Source organism: Papio anubis, chromosome 14, assembly GCF_008728515.1.
Source record: "Papio anubis isolate 15944 chromosome 14, Panubis1.0, whole genome shotgun sequence".
NCBI classification, from domain to species: domain Eukaryota; kingdom Metazoa; phylum Chordata; class Mammalia; order Primates; family Cercopithecidae; genus Papio; species Papio anubis.
The window spans coordinates 38142972-38161526 of record NC_044989.1 but is presented as its reverse complement, the minus strand read 5'-3'; the positions used below and the strand labels follow the sequence as shown (position 1 = coordinate 38161526).

The 18555-nt window shown below is 35.9% G+C and overlaps 1 protein-coding gene across 7 annotated transcripts in view; it reads right to left on the bottom strand.

The window, feature by feature from the left end:
• RMDN2 (regulator of microtubule dynamics 2) overlaps positions 1-18555 on the bottom strand; it is a 115286-nt gene that overhangs the window by 35688 nt on the left and 61043 nt on the right. For all 7 annotated transcript variants that reach the window (XR_001894023.3, XM_017947441.3, XM_017947438.3 and 4 more), the window contains 3 exons: positions 11519-11594; positions 10158-10235; positions 3475-3573 (listed from right to left, as the gene is read on the bottom strand). Coding sequence is in view for 6 of the 7 variants with exons in the window: in XM_017947441.3 (XP_017802930.1) it covers positions 3475-3573; positions 10158-10235; positions 11519-11594 (253 nt within the window). In the remaining variant the exon portion in view is untranslated. The remainder of the gene's footprint in view (positions 1-3474; positions 3574-10157; positions 10236-11518; positions 11595-18555) is intronic.

The following is an 18555-nucleotide window of genomic DNA, read 5'->3' as shown; positions in this document are numbered from 1 at the left end:
GCTGCCATTGGAATCAATAGCTTTATGATCTTTAAAAACACTGATCAAGATTTAATAGCACATACCGTATGACCCAACAATTCCACCCCTAGGTGCTCACCCAAGAGCAATAAAATATGTTCACACCAAACTTGCATTTGAATGTTCACAGAAGCTTTATTGAAAATAGCATCAAACTAGAAACAACTCAAATGTCTATCAGTAAGTTAACACATAAACAAATTATGGTATAACCATATAATGGAATATTACTCAGCAATGAAAAGGAGCTGCTGATACACTCAATAAAATGAATGAATCTCAAAACAGTATGCTGAGTAAAACAAACCAGATATACACAAAAGTACATGTTGTGTGATTCCATTTATATTAAATTTTAGAATGGGCAAAACTAATTTACAGTGATAGGAAGCAGATCAGTGGTTGCCTGGGGCAGGAGATGGGGGAAATTGACAGCAAAGGGACAAAGATAACTCTCTAGGATAATGAAAACGCTATCTTGAAATGGTGGTGGTTACAGTGGTGGTTACATAGGTATATAAGTTTGTCAAACTTCACTGAACTGTACACCTAAAATAGGTACAATTTATTGCTTATAAACTACACTTCAAGATACCCAGAGGTTCTGAAACAATGAGTCTGGGTCATGGCCTGGGCTGCCATTTTGTAAGGTGCCCCAGATGACTGCAATGCACAGCCAAGGTTGAGAACCACTGCCCTAGGGAATCATGGCAGCATTTTGGATGAGGTGGGAAGCATGCTATAGTTTGAAAGAATTTCCCCAGGGGATTCACAGATGATTCATTCCTATAGGTGTCTAACCCACCTTCCTAGATGCTTTGAGGCTGTGGAGGGCCAATCTTCCCCTGCTATAATAGCAAAACAATAGTAGCTAACATTGATTTTTAGAAAGAACATTTAACATGTTAGACCCTGGGCCAAGAATATAAAATACATTATTTTTGTAACCATCACAAAAACTGTACAAAGTAGGTATTATTATGGCCATTTCACGGATGAAGAATTTGAGAGTGGGAGAACTAAGGAAATGTGTCCAGGTCATTCAGATAGGAAAGGCTCAGGTCTCAACTTCACTCATCCAACTCTAAACTCAGTGTTCTCAACCTCTACAGGACCCAGCTGGATGGTTCTAGAGACACATTCCTGGCCCCTGTGAATGCTCTTTGGAGGGGTGAATTCAGGGCAGGAGTCTTACAGTCTGGGTCCCAACAACACGGCCTGCTGTGCTGTAGGACCTAGGGGGTTGCAGACTCTCCTGGATGTGGGAGCCAGGGTCTGTAGCTGTTTCCCTTTCCTCTCCTCCACCTCACAGATTTCTTAGTTCCACCACAGCCTTAGCCTCAGCACTCCAGACCCCTCAGTCCCCTCAGCTGTTCTAGTAAATATGGCAAGAAGCATTCCTGATGCCTCCTCTCTTTCCTTTGACAAACAACATGGAATGCATTTTGAGACTAAAGTCTAAGTAATGACCTAATGCGGGGCTCCCCAGGATGGTTTGCTGAAGTGTTTAAATTTTAATGAAATTAAAATTCTGCGAGTTTTTGCTGAGGACTACTGGGTACTAGGCACACTCTAAGCAATTTACTTGTAGGAATGTAGATAATCCTTACAACACCACTGTGAGGTAAGTACTATTATCTCCATGTTATTGATTAAACTGAGAGAGATATTAAGCAATTTGCCCAATGTTAATCAGCTGGTAAGTGGTAGAGCTGAGATTTAACCAGGTAGTCTGTTTCCAAAATTTGCATTCTTTACCTCAACATTATTGTGCTACTTACCCACTTTTGATTTTATCTGTGTATTATTTCAGGCACATTAGCATCTCAAGAACTTTTCTACAGTGTTCTGAAAACCTGCTCCTCAATTACAACTTTGATATTATGAGGAAATGAGTTTTGAGTACAAATAATATTTTTGCTAGTTAACGTGGTATCTTTTATATAAATATTTTATCTTAAATAGATCATAATCTACATTCTTATACAATTTAAAATGAGGGAACTAATTTTCAGTGGTAGGAAAAAGGTGAAGACATGGGAGTGATACAGTCTTAGCCTTCACTCATATTTAAACCAAATCTTTGATTGCCATTGTGTGAAATGGAACAAATTAAGTTCCTGAGGTCTTGACTCCCTTTTTATAAAACAAAAAAAAGGGATCAATTACATAAAAAACAAGAAATGTACAGCCCTTTTCTTTTTTATTTTTTGAACTCTTTTCTGCTGGGCTTGTGCTTGATTTCAGGACACTTACTTTTTCACTTGAGGCAGCCACTGGCCATTGGGGGTGACAGAGAGAAAGTGAGAAGAAACCTACTCACCATCTTAGACTACATGATCTACAAATTCCCTCTCAGTTCTACAAAATTGACCCCTGAGGTACAGCACAAATATTAGCATGCACAAGACTTTTATTATTATTATTATTATTATTATTATTGAGATAAGGTCATGCTCTTTTGCTCAGGCTGGAGTGCAGTGGTGCGATCATGGCTCACTGCAGCCTTGAACTACTGGGCTCAAGTGATCCTCCTGCCTCAGCCTCCTGAGTAGCTGGGACTGTAGTTATGCCACCATGCCCAGCAAATTTTTTTACTTTTTGTAGAGATGGGGTGTTGCTATGTTGCCCAGGCTGATCTCAAACTCCTGACCTCAAGCAATCTTCCTACCTCAGCCTCCCAAAGTGTTGGGATTACAGAAGTGAGTCACCGCATGCAGCCTTGTCTGCATTTTTATAAACTTGAAATAGGTAGGTTGGGAAGGAAAACACATTTAGTAACTATAAAATTTTGAAGTTGGTTCCAGAGAAAGGTAAAGGGATTACTACCCCAACAGGAAGTTGATTATATGGGTGGCTATATTATACATTTACATGTGTGCTCACACACACATATATTACTGCTTGGAGTTGTACAGTACAGCGATTATACATTTTAAGACAGGATTGAGAATACTGATTTGGTCTGATATCCCAAGAATCTTCCAGAGAAATGTCTGCAACTTCAGGAGGTAGCTTTTAAAATAACTCCTCCTTTTGGCACTTTTATTTCTTTAAGATTAAACTGGTTCTGTGTTAGGCTAATCAGGAGTACTGGGACTAAGCCTAACCATCAGTGCGTGACTGTTTCTGCACATGCTCACATGACTCACAGAGCTGTTCTTGGACTTAGTAGTAAGGGCTGTCATACCTAAACCTTCATTTAAGCTGCTGAGTTATTTTTAAAAAGTAGTTTGTAATTCCTAGAACCTAGGGCATAACTAGCTGTTCTAAGGAGTTTAGACTTAAAACATATTAATAACTTGCATTATGAGGGGCTTAAAACAGAACATGCCAAAACTAGGATTCAAACTGAGGCTCTACATGGAGAAAAGATTTCCTTGACAATGGTAGCAGGGATTGGTGCAGAGGGTAATCAGTCTGACACTAAAATAATGAATAGACAAAATGTACCTTAAGGAAATTGTGTAAAGCTTCTTGCACAGTTGAAGATGGTATCTTTCCAAACAGAGTAGCAGCCATTTTTTTCTCAATCCAGCTCAGTTTTGAGACCTGCAAATACACAACAATATCACTCTTAGAAAGTTGTTCCCCTTTTGAATGGATTATCTCTCCCCAGTTAGATGTGTGTGTGTTATATGTATATACGTGTGTGTGTACATAGATATAACATATACAAATATAAATATATATCCATAAATAATATATATTAGAGATACCACCCTCATGGCATTAATGTTAATATTTTACCTTCCTTTTTCACAATTCTAAGGAACCATGGGGTCCAAAAGCACTGGTTTCAAAACCAACTTGAAATACTTTTGATAAGAAGATTTATGTCGAATCAGAGGAAAAAGGGATGGGGTGGGAAATAATGCCGATCCTGTTTGTTCATCTGATTCTGGATTCTGAGGCAACTATGGTGTATTTCTTCATACAGCACATAGGGGCTACAAGACTGCCTTTGCTCTCCTCCTGCCTACTCCATGCTGCCAACTGGCCTCCTGACCCAGAAGTAGCATCTCAGAAATATAAATAGAATAGGGATTCTCAAGCCAGAAGGAGTGGGGAATGGGGACCCACCATACATATTTTACAATCCTGAAGATTTTTTAAAGAATCAATAACCACCAAAACGAAATTTCATATTACCATTGATTTTTTGCTTTCTTCTAAAAAGTTTTCCTTTTTCCCCAAATAAAAATATTAGATGTTCATTCTAAAAGATTGAGCTGGCTCAAAAATGAAACTTAAGAGGGTATTGACCCTGTTGATGCTCTGTACAAACCCATAAAGTATCTTCCTTCTCAGTCCCATCATCTAGATACCTCGGTAGCCAATATCCTCTGTTTTTTAAATTTTTTTGACAATGTCTCACCTCATTGCTCAGGTTGGAGTGCAGTGGTATGATAATGGCTTACTGCAGCCTCAACCTCCTGGGCTCAACAATCCTCCTACCTCAGCCTCCTGAGTAGTTGGGAATATAGGTGTGCATCACATGCTCAATTAATTTTTTTACATTGTTTGTAGAGACAGGGTCTTCCTATATTATCCAGGCTGGTCTTGAACTCCTGGGCTCAAGAGATCCTCTTGCCTCAGCCTCTCAAACTGCTAGGATTACAGGCATAAGCCACCTCACCCAGTTCATTATTCTTTAATTAAAAAATCATTTCCTTATTTTTTGACATAATTTTTCATATTGGTATGCTTATTTTTGCTTTGCTTTGAACTTTGTAAAAAATAATATACTGCTTATTTCCAGTATGACTTGCTTTTTCACTTAATGGTATGGTTCTAAGATTTCATCCAGGATAATGAGTATGACTGAAGTTCAGTCATTTAAATAACTGAAATATTTCATCATTTCAACAGACATCAGCAATGTTTTTATCCACTGTTTTGTCAATGGACATTTGGGTCTTTTTAATTTTTTTGCTCTTAGGACCAAGGCTCCCATAGCCATTCTTGCACATGCCTTCTGGAGCACATTTGTGAGGCTCTGTGGGTAGGCATGATCACATGGCAGGCAAATATTCAAATTTAAAAGACACTACTCAATGGTTCCCAAGGTAGTCATGCTGATTTATGTTTCCACAGCAATGTAAAAATTCCTGTTGCTCCATATCCTTGCAACACCTCATACTGAGATTTTAAAATTTTTATAAAATGAGTAGGAATCGGCCGGGCGCGGTGGCTCAAGCCTGTAATCCCAGCACTTTGGGAGGCCGAGGCGGGTGGATCACGAGGTCAGGAGATCGAGACTATCCTGGCTAACATGGTGAAACCCCGTCTCTACTAAAAATACAAAAAACTAGCCGGGCGTGGTGGCGGGCGCCTGTAGTCTCAGCTACTTGGGAGGCTGAGGCGGGAGAATGGCGTGAACCCGGGAGGCGGAGCTTGCAGTGAGGAGATCATGCCACTGCACTCCAGCCTGGGAGACACAGCGAGACTCCGTCTCAAAAAAAAAAAAAAAAAAAAAAAAAAAAAAAAGAGTAGGAATCAAATGGCATCTACTTGGAGTTTTTATTATCATTTTCTATAATTTTGTTTTTTAAATTTTTAGTTTAATTGCATTATGGTCAGAAAAACTGCATGACATCAATTCTTTGAAATATATTAAGATTTGTTTCCCGGCCTCATATATGGTCCATTTTAGTACACATTCTGCATATGCTTGAAAAGATGTCCATTCTCCAATGGTTAGCCACATGGCTTCATAATTATTAGATCAGGCTTGTTAAATGTGAGGCTCCATGTTTTACAAACTAATACTTTTTTGTTTTCTTGTTCCATTAATTACCAAAAGGGGTGGGTGAAACTACCAGCATATGGTTGATCTGTACATTTATCCTTATAATTTGGTCAATTTTTATTTTATAGTTCTGAGGCTGTCATTAGAAGCACACTAGTTTATAAATACTTTCCTTGTGAATTAAACTTTCTATATAGTTATGCTCTTTATCTCTAGATATACTTTTGCCTTAAAATTTATGTGTGTGTGTGTGTGTGTGTGTGTGTGTGTGTGTGTCTGTAGTAGTAGTAGTCATCCCCTCTTCTTCATGGAGTATATTCCAGGACCCCCAACAGAAGCCTGAAACCATATATATATATATATATACACACATATATGTTTTAGTTCATTATTTATTTGCTTACTATTTGATATAACTTTTCTACATGTTTACTATCTATGTTTATTGGTCATTATGTATTTTTTAAATTGGCTTTATTGAAGTATAATCTACATAAAATCTCCTCCATTAGAAGTGTACGGTTCAATGAGTTTTGATAAATACATACAATCCTGTAACTGCCACAACAATCAATATATACTACATTTTCATCATCCTAAAAAGTTCTCTCATATCCCTTTGCTGTCAATCTCCTTAACCTGCTCCTAGCCCTAGACAAATACTGATCTGACTATAATTTGCCTTTTCTAGAGTTTCATATCAATGCAATTAGGTAGTCTTTTGTGAGCTTTCTTGGTATAACACTTTGAAGAGTCATGCATGTTGTTATGCTGCTAAAGTTGCTATGAAAATTCATATGCTAGTCTTTGTGTGAGCATATATTTTTATTTCTCTTGGTGAATACTTAGGAATTGATCATATATTCATTATTCACATATTCCCATTGAAACATGTGAGTTTCAATTGCTTCATATCCCTGCTGGTACTTGCTATTGCCATCTTTTAAATTTTAGCCCCTTTAAAAAGTGAATATATAGCAAGCAGTCTTTCTCTGTGGTTTTAATTTGCATTTTTCTAATGACTACTGATGACCAATATCTTTTCATATGCTTGCTTACCACTCACAGACTTTCTTTTGTGAAGTAATTGAAATGTGATCTGGAAAACAGTCAAACATATGTGGAAATACTTCTAGTTTTCATCTTTTCGATTTAATTTTATGGCCATAATAGGTGTTAGACAAAATGCTGTAATTAGCATAGGTAATGTTATAAAGACTGCCTGACATCCTGGAGTAAGAGAAAAGCTGTCAAGTCCTTTTGAAAGTTCTAGCTTGTCCTGTTACATGGCCATAACAAACAGTTTATTTTCAGAAAGGACTGAATTTTGCTTATGCTGTTCATCTATCCCCTGCCAATTCCTCTTATTTTAAAAAACACATTATATGTAGATATTTAATATTCTGTATCCCATATTTCCAAAATCTGAAGTCCTTTTAGGTCCACTGCTGGTTTTTTGTTTTGTTTTGTTTTCTGCTGTCATTGTTGTTCGTTTGTTTCCTTGTATAGTCTATAATTTTTGACTGTGAACTCATCATTGTTGGGATACTTTCTGTGAAAGTTTTACAAAGTCTATCTAAAGGTACCTTCTTCTACAGAGGATTGGCATGTGCTTTTGCCATTTCTCTATGGCATGAAGATCAGAGTCCATTTTGAATAAAAATTTCTTGGGCTTTTAAGCCTAGACAGGTAATGCACATTGAAGTTCCAGAAACTTGTGAGGTTGGGTAAATGGCTTTTAAATCTTAGGAGCATTTCCTCTTTTCAGCTCTATCTTCCCAATTGTTACAGCTAAAAATGAATTTTCACTGCTATAAGCTTCTGCTGAATAAATTTCATTTAAGTTCATCTTTTCCGCCCCCCCGGCCATTGTACTTTTTTGAGTCCTGTATATTTGTGGCAGTCTTTAAGCTGCTCTCTGCTCTGCTCAGGTCTGTAGTCCCCCAAACCCAACAAAGGTCTGCAGACTAAGCTTTAGGTTACCAACCTTAGTAAACGCCCCTGACTATCAGGTGGTTTCAAGTTGGTTTACCAGTCCTTGGAACTGGTATTCTTGCTTTGTTTCTGGCCTTTGGCTGTTTTATTTTATTTTATTTATTTATTTTTCTGTAGGTTCTTATTTTATTTTTATTTTATTTATTTTTTTTCTGTAGATTCTTTCACTGACCTGATTAGAAATAGACATACACACTTCAAGCTAACACACACTTCAAGATATTGTGTGGCCAGAAAATTCTGAGTTCTCTATTCTGCATATGCTGGAAACATTCTTTACACATTTGCTCATACTTGCTTTATTACCTTGGCGGAAGCTGATTCCCCCTGATGGAAAGAGTTCCAACTTCCTCTCCCACAATTCATATTCATTACCTATACTTATAATTTGTAGGCAGTAGAGCTTACTAGTCAAGAGCAAAGACTTTAGAAGCAAACTGCCTGGGCCAGGTGCAGTGGTTCATGCCTGTAATCCCAGCACTTTGGGAGGCTGAGGCGGGTGGATCATTTGAGGCCAGGAGTGTGAGACCAGCCTGGCCAACATGGCGAAACTCCGTCTCTACTAAAAATACAAAAAAAAGACTACCCGGGCATGGTGGCACACGCCTGTAATCCCAGCTACTCGGGAGGCTGAGGCAAGAGAATCACTTGAATCCAGTAGGTGGAGGCTGCAGTGAGCTGAGATCATGCCACTGCACTCCAGCCTGGGTGACAGAGCGAGACTTGGTCTCAAAAAATTTAAAAAAAGAAAAAAAGAAAAGAAAAAGAGAAACAAACTGCCTGTGTTTGAATCCTGTTCTACTTATTATCTACTGCTTATTAGCTGAGTGACTCTGGGCAAATTATTGACCTTATTAACCTTATAGGGTTTTTGAAAAAGTGAGTGAGCTACAATATATAAAATGTTTACAGTCACATAAAATGCTTACAAGAGCCATGTACATGTTAGCCATTATTACTACTGCTTTTCATATTCTTTGATTTTTGTACTTTTTCTCTAGTTTTAGTGAATCAATCATTTAAACAACAAATTCTTGTAGAAGCAGCTTATTTTAAGTGCCAAAAAATTGAACTAGATGCTGAAAGAAAATTATCAAAAAGTGTAAAATGTGGACTCATTCCTTGAAGAGCTTTCAGATAACTTTGGATCAACAGAAAATAAACAGTAAGTAAAACATGTGAGTTGTTGGGAGGTAATACAACCTTAGCAAATTAGTAGTGTACTCAACAGTGCAATATTTCACAGCATGAAGGCATCATTGTGTATTTTACAGCATTGAGTAGATTATAAAAATTTGAGTGTCATTCTATTATTTGACTTTGCCGTCTTACAACTAGGAAAAAATGAGAAAAACAGATGATATACCTTTGCTCCTTTTTCCTTAACAAAATGTAAGTTTTCTTTGTATGTAACACAATATAAAGAGCATAAATTTTGGAATTAAATTTGAATTTCAATGCTGCCTCTTTCATTGACCAGTTAAATGGACTTTGGGAAAGTTCTTAACATCATGAAGACTCAGATTTTTAATCTTTAAAACTGGCATAATAACAACTGCTTCATAGCACTGTTTTAAGGATGAAATGCAACAAGAAATATAAAGAACAAAATGCATATTTGGCATAGAGCAGGTGTTCAATAAAAGCAAACTTCTTTCTTCACCTCTAATTCTCTTTCAGCTGCAATGAAGAAGTTATCTCTTTGCCTACCCTAATTTTATCATTCAAAAATGGCATTGTCCTTTCACAATAATTTTTTTCACATATTCTTAAGATACATTTTCACATTCTGTAATTTTCTATAAACTAATAGTGTCATTTAAGGCATGGACCAACTGCTTTTATTTGAGCTATATATGTCGCGTAACCCTTCCAAATTAAGTTCCTTAAAAGCACGGAGTGTTTCATTCATCTCTGGCCAGTTAGTTAGCACATAATTTGTGCTCAGTATACACTACTGGATGAAAAAAAGTCCTCTTACAGAACTGTGAGTAGTGACCTAGACACAGGGCATGTGTGTGGATGGTTGATCCCAAACTGAGATATCTACAAAGGGAGGGAATGTGACTACTGCAAAAAGAAATGAAAGAGCAGGAAAGAAAAAGGTCACATATATATAAAACATGGCATATAACATACAAATATATATAAATTACAAGTTTATAAATTATAAAATCCTAGAATATAGATTTTAAAATTATAATGTATAAATTATAAATTCACATACAATTTTAACATATGTATTATACATTAAAATAAAATTTATATTGCTATTATAATTCTCCCTAAAGTAGGCACTGGGTAAAAATAAAACAACAAGTCATTGAAAATTTATCCTATAATCATACTACATTCAAATAAAGTTTATAAATAAAGACGTTCAACTTACAGTATAACAGTATCTTCCTTTGAGGTAATATAGAAAGGGTTCCTCTGGTAAAAGTTTGATTGCTATATCTAGATGTTCCTGAAAGAAGCATCCAAAGGAAAATCATCTCCCAAGTTTCAGATATTGTTGAATGGAACTACACCACAGCCTAGTAACTCAAAAGTGGTTTTAAAATGTTGTCTCAGTCCTCGCCATCTCTATCATTAATACAATGAAATCTTATGAATAATTAAATTACCAAAATGATTGCTTTCAACCAGAACTGGAACTGTGACTAGGATTTAATAAAGCTATGTGTAATTTAAAGCCAAAATACTGTTATAAAATTATAAAACACCAAAGTCATATGTTTGCCTACCTATGACTTAACTAGTGAATAGTTACTGATTCTGAGGTGAGCTTACAAATATCAAATGACATGGAATAGGGGATAATGGCAGAAAAAAATAGAAGAGTTAGATGGGAGAGAAATCTATTCCTTTGGCATTATCGAATGGTTATAGGGAGCTAGAAAATAGGGAAGAAATGTTTACTCATCTCTGTAATTATTGACATTGAGGGTTATGTATTGAGCTATGGAGGCAAATAATACATTATGTGTGTGTGTGGATTACTTACTTTATTTGTCTATCATGGCAAATTTGAATCCTAGATTGGATCCTACTTTTCCTCCACCAAATCAATATGCAGAGATTGTTAACTACTTAGTGCTGGTCACACTCATGCTGTTATTGAGCTTATGACCAAAAGGCTTTTTTTTTTTTTTTTTTTTTTTGAGACAGAGTCTCATTCTGTTGCCCAGGCTGGAATGCAGTGGCATGATCACGGCTCACTACAACCTCCGCCTCCTTGGTTCAGGCGATTCTCCTGCCTCAGCCTCCCAAGTAGTTGGGAATACAGGTGCCCACCAGCACACCTGGCTAATTTTTGTATTTTTAGTAGAGATGGGGTTTCACCATGTTGGCCAGGCTGGTCTCGAACACCTGGCCTCAAGTGATCCACCCGCCTCAGCCTCCCAAAGTGCTGCGATTACAGGTGTGAGCCACTGCACCCGCTGGCTAATTCTTAATCTTTGAAAAGGTAATACTCATCTACTCTGTGACTTCTTTCAGAATCTGAACTAATAATAATCTTTAATCACCCAAATAATTCTTTTTGTCATAGCACTATTTAAAGAGTATCATATTTCATTTTCTGATGTTTAAACAAAAAAGCAAATTCCCAGAGCTTAATCTGTTGAATAATCTGGTTTATGTCTGTTGATGGAACATATGGCTACATTAAAACATTTTTATTATTAATAAATACCCTTCCATAAGTCTGGATCTGAAAAGAAATATGAAAAAAAAAAAAAGAAATACCTTGAAGAGGTGCCCATAGTTGATTTTGTTTTGTAAACCCTCAAACTCAGACACATAGCCACACAAAACTGCATACCTGAAAAGGATAAAAACAGTGGCCATTGTGTAAATTTTCAATAAAATGCTACCAAAACATAACATTAAAAGAAACTCTAAAACATTCATTCATATTTAACAAGAGTATTCATATAAGGGCCCTAACAATAATAAATACTTGACATTAACATGAGGCTAGTTTTCTCACCTATAACTGGGGATACTAACAATAGTTATATGTATATTGTGAGGGTAAAATAAGCTAAAACAGGTAATGTGATTAGAACAGTGCCCAGGACATAGGGAGTTTCAATAAAAGCTACCTGCCACTATCATCATCATCAATATTAAAGTCATGAAGAAATTCTCACAAAAAGTCTAATCATTTTAAGTATTAAATTAGAAAAAATATAGTCAACAGATTTATAACATTAAAAACAGTTCAAATCAACTTAAAAAATTCATTCCCTCTTTTAAAAAACTTAAAATTTCATGAGCTCCTTTAATATGAATATGCAAATAAATACCATGATTAAACCAAAATCAAAGGTAATTTTAAAATATGCTTTTTCAAAAGATTTCCCCTTCTCCTTCAACCCTTCCTGGAAACACTGCATTACTAGAATAGTGCACCCCATCGGTCATTTATTTGTTTTCACTGGGAATACAAAATCTACACAAATAATTATTTGACTTTAAGTTGCGTGCAATATTTGTTCCGCAATTTGCTTATTTACTGGAAAAATTGAGGATATGTTGCTTTTCACATTCGGAGTGTTTCTATCTGTACAAAAATCTTTGAAGTATTTCAGAGTGTTTTTGTCTAAGGTAAAATATCCATTTACTTAAATATTTCAAGAGTAGGTGTTAATTTTTACTTGCATTATCATAATAACTAAGATGAAAAATATAACTTCAGATGTTATTTATCTCAGTCATTTCTGTGAATACACATAACTTCCAAGTACAAAAAAGTGAACAATTTTAATTTGGAACAGTAAGACCATTCCCAGACACAAATCCATACCACCTATGCACAACCAATAAAATGGACACTTTTCAGTTATGACCTTTTTGATCTCTGTTTTCAGTTTCTGTATAATCAGCAGAATCTGCTATAGTAGAAGCAAGGAGGAAGACCATACCAACCTATTAAAAACAACCTCAGAACTTAACTAGATTAGGATACATTACTACTCACAAATTCTAAAATCAGACTGAATTTCATGTACCTCTCTAGATCCACAATAAATCTTTCCAGAGATTTCAAATTCAAGAAAAGCAGATTGACAAAAAATGACTCTCAAACTGTTTTATAAAAACTGTTATTGTTGCCTCAGGCCTATGTTCTTTTATTCAAAAAATTAATAAACTACATTTTAGAGCACTTTTAGGTTCACAGCAAAACTGAGCAGAAAGTACAGAGGATTCCCATGTATCTCCTATCCTAGCCCCCACAACTTCCCCCACTATTATTTATTTATTTAGAGACAAAGTCACGCTCTGTTACCCAGTCTGGAGTGCAGTGGTACGATCTTGGCTCACTGCAACCTCTGCCTCCCAGGTTCAAGCGATTTTCATGCCTTAGCTTCCCAAGTAGCTGGGACTACAGGCATGTGCCACCATGCCTGGTTAATTTTTGTATTTTTAGTAGAGATGGGATTTCACCATGTTGGCCAGGCTGGTCTCGAACTCCTGACCTCAGGTGATCTGAGGTGATCTGCCCACCTCGGCCTCCCAAAGTGCTGAGATTACAGGCATGAGCCACCATGCCTGGCCAACTTCCCCCACTATTAACATCCCACCTGACAGTGGTACATTTGTTAAAACTGATGAACCTACACTGACACGTCAATATCATCCAAAGTCCATAGTTTACAGTATGGTTTGTACTTGGTGTTTGATATTCTACAGGTTTTGACAAATGTATACTGTTGTAATGTGTTACATAAAAGTTTTACTTCCTGTGAAAATCCTCTGTTTTCTGCTTATTCATCCCTCACTCCCCGCAACCCCTGGCAACCACTGATCCGTTTACTGTCTCCATAGTTTGGTCTTTTCTAGAATGTCATATAGTTGGAACCATATAGTATATTGCCATTTCAGATTGCCTTCTTTTACTTAGTAATATGTATTTAAGCTTCCTCCATGTCTTTTCATGGCCTTGATAGCTCATTTCTACTTAGCCCCGAATAATATTTCATTGAATGGATATACATAGTTTTATTCATTCACCTGCTGAATATTTAAGCATTTCTCATAGAGATCTTGTACATACTTTGTTCATTTTTATCTATGTATTTCAATATTTTTGGTGCTCATGTAAATAGTAATATGTTTTTAATTTCAAACTCCACTTCTTCATTGCTGGTATAGAGGAAACTGATTGACTTTTGTACATTAACCTTGAATCCAGCAACCTTGTTATAATTGCTTAATTCCAAGATATTTAAAAAAATTTTTTTTTACAAAGACAATCATGTCATTTGGAAATAATTTTATTTCTTCCCTCCCAATCTGCATACCTTTTATTTCCTTTTCTTGTTATATAGCGTTAGCTAGAACTTTCAGTATAATGTTGAAAAGCAGTGGTGAGAGGGACCATCCTTTCCTTGCTCCTGATCTTAGTTTCTTAATGGTTGGAAAGCAAGTTTCTCACCATGAAGCATAATGTTAGCTGTATGTTTCCTGTAAATGTTGCTTTTTTTTTATCAAGTTGAGGAAATTCCATTCTATTCCTAGTTTGCTGAGAGTTTCTCTCTTTGCATTATGAATGACTGTTAGATTTTGTCCAATGCTTTTTCTGCATCTGTTAAAATAATCATGTGATTTTTTTCTGCTTTGGTGTGTTAATGTGATGGATTATAGTAATTGATTTTCAAATGTTGAACTGGCCTTGCATACCAGGAATGAATCTCACTTGGTTATGTAATTCTTTTTATATATTGTTGGATTCAAACTGCTAATATTTTATTGAAGATTTCTGCTTCTATGTTCAGGAAAGATACTGGTCTACTACAGTTTCCTTCTAGTGTCTGATGTTGGTATTAGGGTAATGCTACACTCAAACAATGAGTTAGGAAGTGTACCCTCTACTTCTATCTTATGTAATTGGTATAATTTTCTCCTTAAATATTTGGTAGAATTTACCAATGACCCCGTCTGATCCTGATGCTTTCTGTTTTGGAAAGTTATTAATTATTTATTCCATTTCTTCAACAGAAGTAGGACTATTCAAATTGTCTATTCACTGTGTTATTTTGAAACAGTCTCTGCCATTCTGTTCAATCATTCCTCCCAACGAGTTCCAATTTGGGGAACAATTCTAATCCTTCCAAATTCAACACAACTACCTCCCCAGACTCTCTCTTTTTGTCATGGGCATTATCATTTTCCAAATTATCTGGACTTAAAACTTTAGGCCACTTTCTATTTAAATATACTTTTAGAATAGCTTTGAATTTACAAAAAAATTCTCATAGTACAATTTCTTTATATGCCACACCTAGTTTTCCCTATTGTTAACATCTTACATTACTACAGTTCATTTGTCAAAACTGTACCAACATTGATATACAATATTGATACAAAATTGTCACAATGAACCAATATTAATACACTATTAACTAAAATCTATACTTTATTCAAATTTCTATATTTCCCTATTATCCTTAGTCATTTTTGATACCTTTCTCTCCATCCTTCCTTTCATTTTTATTTCTATTAAATCATAACTTGTTAGGTATCTTTTTCAACATGTTAAAATCTTTTGAGTTACTGTTGTCATCCATCATATACCCTGTTACTCCTAATTTTGTGTTCTCTGTAACTTTTATAAGCATACCTTCTATCTCTTCCCCCATCAACAAAATTACTGAACACACTGGGGACCAAGATACAGATCTGGCCCTAGAATCGCCCCCAGACTGACAGTGATCTGTTGAATAACCAAGCCTCAAACTGTTCAGTCAGTATGGGTCAGCTGACTCAAAGCTGGACCACATTTCTACTTGTCCAAAGAATGTTATGAGTGAACTTGCCTCAGTGCTTTACTTCAATCCAGGTATACTGGATTGATTTCCCTAGTCTACTAGCAAAAAAAAAAATTAATTAATTAATTAAATAAATAAATAACAGATCATTTCACCTTTTTAGAAAAATCTATGTTGGTTCTCTTTCAACTTACACACTTATCTAGACATGCACAAAACAACCCATCTAACTCTTTGTGCTGGAATGAAAGGCATAGATGCTATGTTCACTGGTCTACAGTGGTAGAATCTATCTTCTGCTATTTTCTGCAAATCAGAACTACTTATGCACATCTCTAGGCTTTTATTTTGCTCTCTCAACATATTCTCTCCAAGTTACTCTGAGTCAAGGGAAAAAAACTCCATGATTTATAAATACAATTATATGAAATATATAATTTTCCTTTTTAAATAATCTGCCCTTAGAGTTACATTTTTCATATTTTTTTGGAATCTGCTTCTTTAAAGTTTAAAATATTATCTATCTTTTTATGTATCATAAATTCAAAGGTACCTGGTCACTTTCTCCCAAAGGGTCATTACTCCTTTTCTTTCAATCAATTCTACCTATGTTTGTGTGTGTATATGATTTTTAAATACTGTTCATTTAAAATACATAATTTTATGTTTTATTTCTCAAATACACAGGCTGATGGAAATTCTGAAGAAAGTTAATTCACAACACGGTATATTACCTCCATCTAGAGGTCATTCTAACTACGTACGTTTTGACAAGAACCCTGTATTTTCCTTTACGTTGATAGTGAATATATCCTTAATCATTGACTATCATACTGTTTCAACAATTACTAAAACAACTCCATGAATTTCCCTGCAGTATTTCTGATTCAGCACCAATGCCGTTTATACTATGAAAAAGCAGAGGCAGCATACTGTTAACAGAAAAATGACTAGGCATATAAGAATACAAAACTGGGTTCTAGTTTCTGTTTTTCCACTTATTGTGTGGCTCTGATTACTACTCAACACACACTCATGCGTGCACGCACACATACACACAGTACCTTGCTTACCCCATCTATAAAGTGAAAACAAGCTGTTCTGTGAATCACATGTTCTAAGACATGTGGATATAATTTGCAAACAGTAGAGCACAACCAATATGTAAGACATTACTTATAATTAAGGTCAGGTTTATTTGGCCAACAAACTGCAAATCCATTGGTCACTTTATTCTCATTCTCTTGATTCCAGAAGTATTAAATATTTTTTGTCAGTACAACAAAAACAACTGAATCTTATAGAAAGCATATACAGCCCTAAAGTTACAAAGCCATTTCACTTAGGAAAAGATAGAGATAAAACTAAGTCACTAAAATGATCTGTATTTTTCAATCATTTCCAAATAATATTAACCCTTTATGAAAATAATTCTTAAAGATTACATCTTTTGGACTGGGCGCGGTGGCTCAAGCCTGTAATCCCAGCACTTCGGGAGGCCCAGACGGGTGGATCACGAGGTCAGGAGATCGAGACCATCCTGGCTAACACGGTGAAACCCCGTCTCTACTAAAAAAAAATACAAAAAAATTAGCGGGGCGGGGTGGCGGGCGCCTGTAGTCCCAGCTACTTGGGAGGCTGAGGCAGGAGAATGGCGTGAACCCGGGAGGCAGAGCTTGCGGTGAGCCAAGATCACGCCACTGCACTCCAGCCTGGGCAACAGAGCGAGACTCCGTCTCAAAAAAAAAAAAAAAAAGATTACATCTTTTGTTTCAAACTGAAGGTTTATAAACCATCATATAATGCTGTAAACCACGGTCTGCAAACTCTTGCAGTAGGGCCAGATAGTAAACATTTTAGACTTTGGGGCCAGTCTTTTGCAATTACTCTGCCGCTGTGCAAAAATGCCTGTGTGTGGCTGTGATCCAATAAAACTTTATTTACAAAAACAGGCAGTCGAATTCATCTGCAGGCCATAGTTTGTCATTCATGCTGAATGAATGAGAAAACGTCTTATTAACATACTAATAAATTCAGTCTTAATTCAGTTTTAACATAATTAAAGAGAGTCCAGCAGAATAAGATTTCAACATTTTATTATAATTAATTATAAAATCAGACCACCTAAATTTCACCCATTGCTTCTCAAGTCAAAGTTTAAATTTTTTTCATCACCTCAAATATCTACTATTTAAGGAGGACTTTTGCATTCAGTAGGATATAGTACAAGAATTACGATTAAATTGACATTTAAAGTTCTTAAACCTTAATCAACTGATTAGATTTTAATTTTTTAAATTCAAAACTGATACTGAATAAGAAATTAGGTGAAACACAATTGGATCACTACTCTGTGTTTTGATAAGATTTAATATTGGGGTTAAATGCTATGATTATAAACAAGGCATTTGGTTCTCAACAAAAAGTAAAAGAAGATGAACAAAGGAGATGTAACCACATTAGTGGAAGACAGACTGGGAAAACCAGAGTTCAGCATAATTTATGTTCACAAGATACATTTCAAGGTACTTAATGAAGCCCTCAGAGAAAATTCAACATTGTTCCTCTATAAAAATTTGGAAACCCACACTGATAAATAACCTCAAATTGAGGATTTACACCAAATGCACATTTTTAATGTGATTCTTCGTGGGTACAGATGCATGTAGGAGAGAAGGAAGAGGACAGAGGATGGGAAAGGAAGAGCAATAGAGGAGGGGGAGAAAGAAGAGAAGGAAGAGGAGGGGAGGGAACAGAGGGGCCAGAGGTAAGAGACAGGAAGAGGAGGGGAGGAGGAGGAGTTGAGAGTTAAAAGTAGGACTTTAATGTTCTTTCTGCATCCTTATTAGGCTAACCAGTTTCCAAATACCTCCATTATCAAAGGAGATGAAGAGAGACAGTAGGGCTTGATCACCACAAATTTATTACAGTTACTACTAAAAGTAGAAGAACGAAAGTGCTTTAACATATATGTTAATCTACTAGTGTTATTATGTAAATTAGATTATA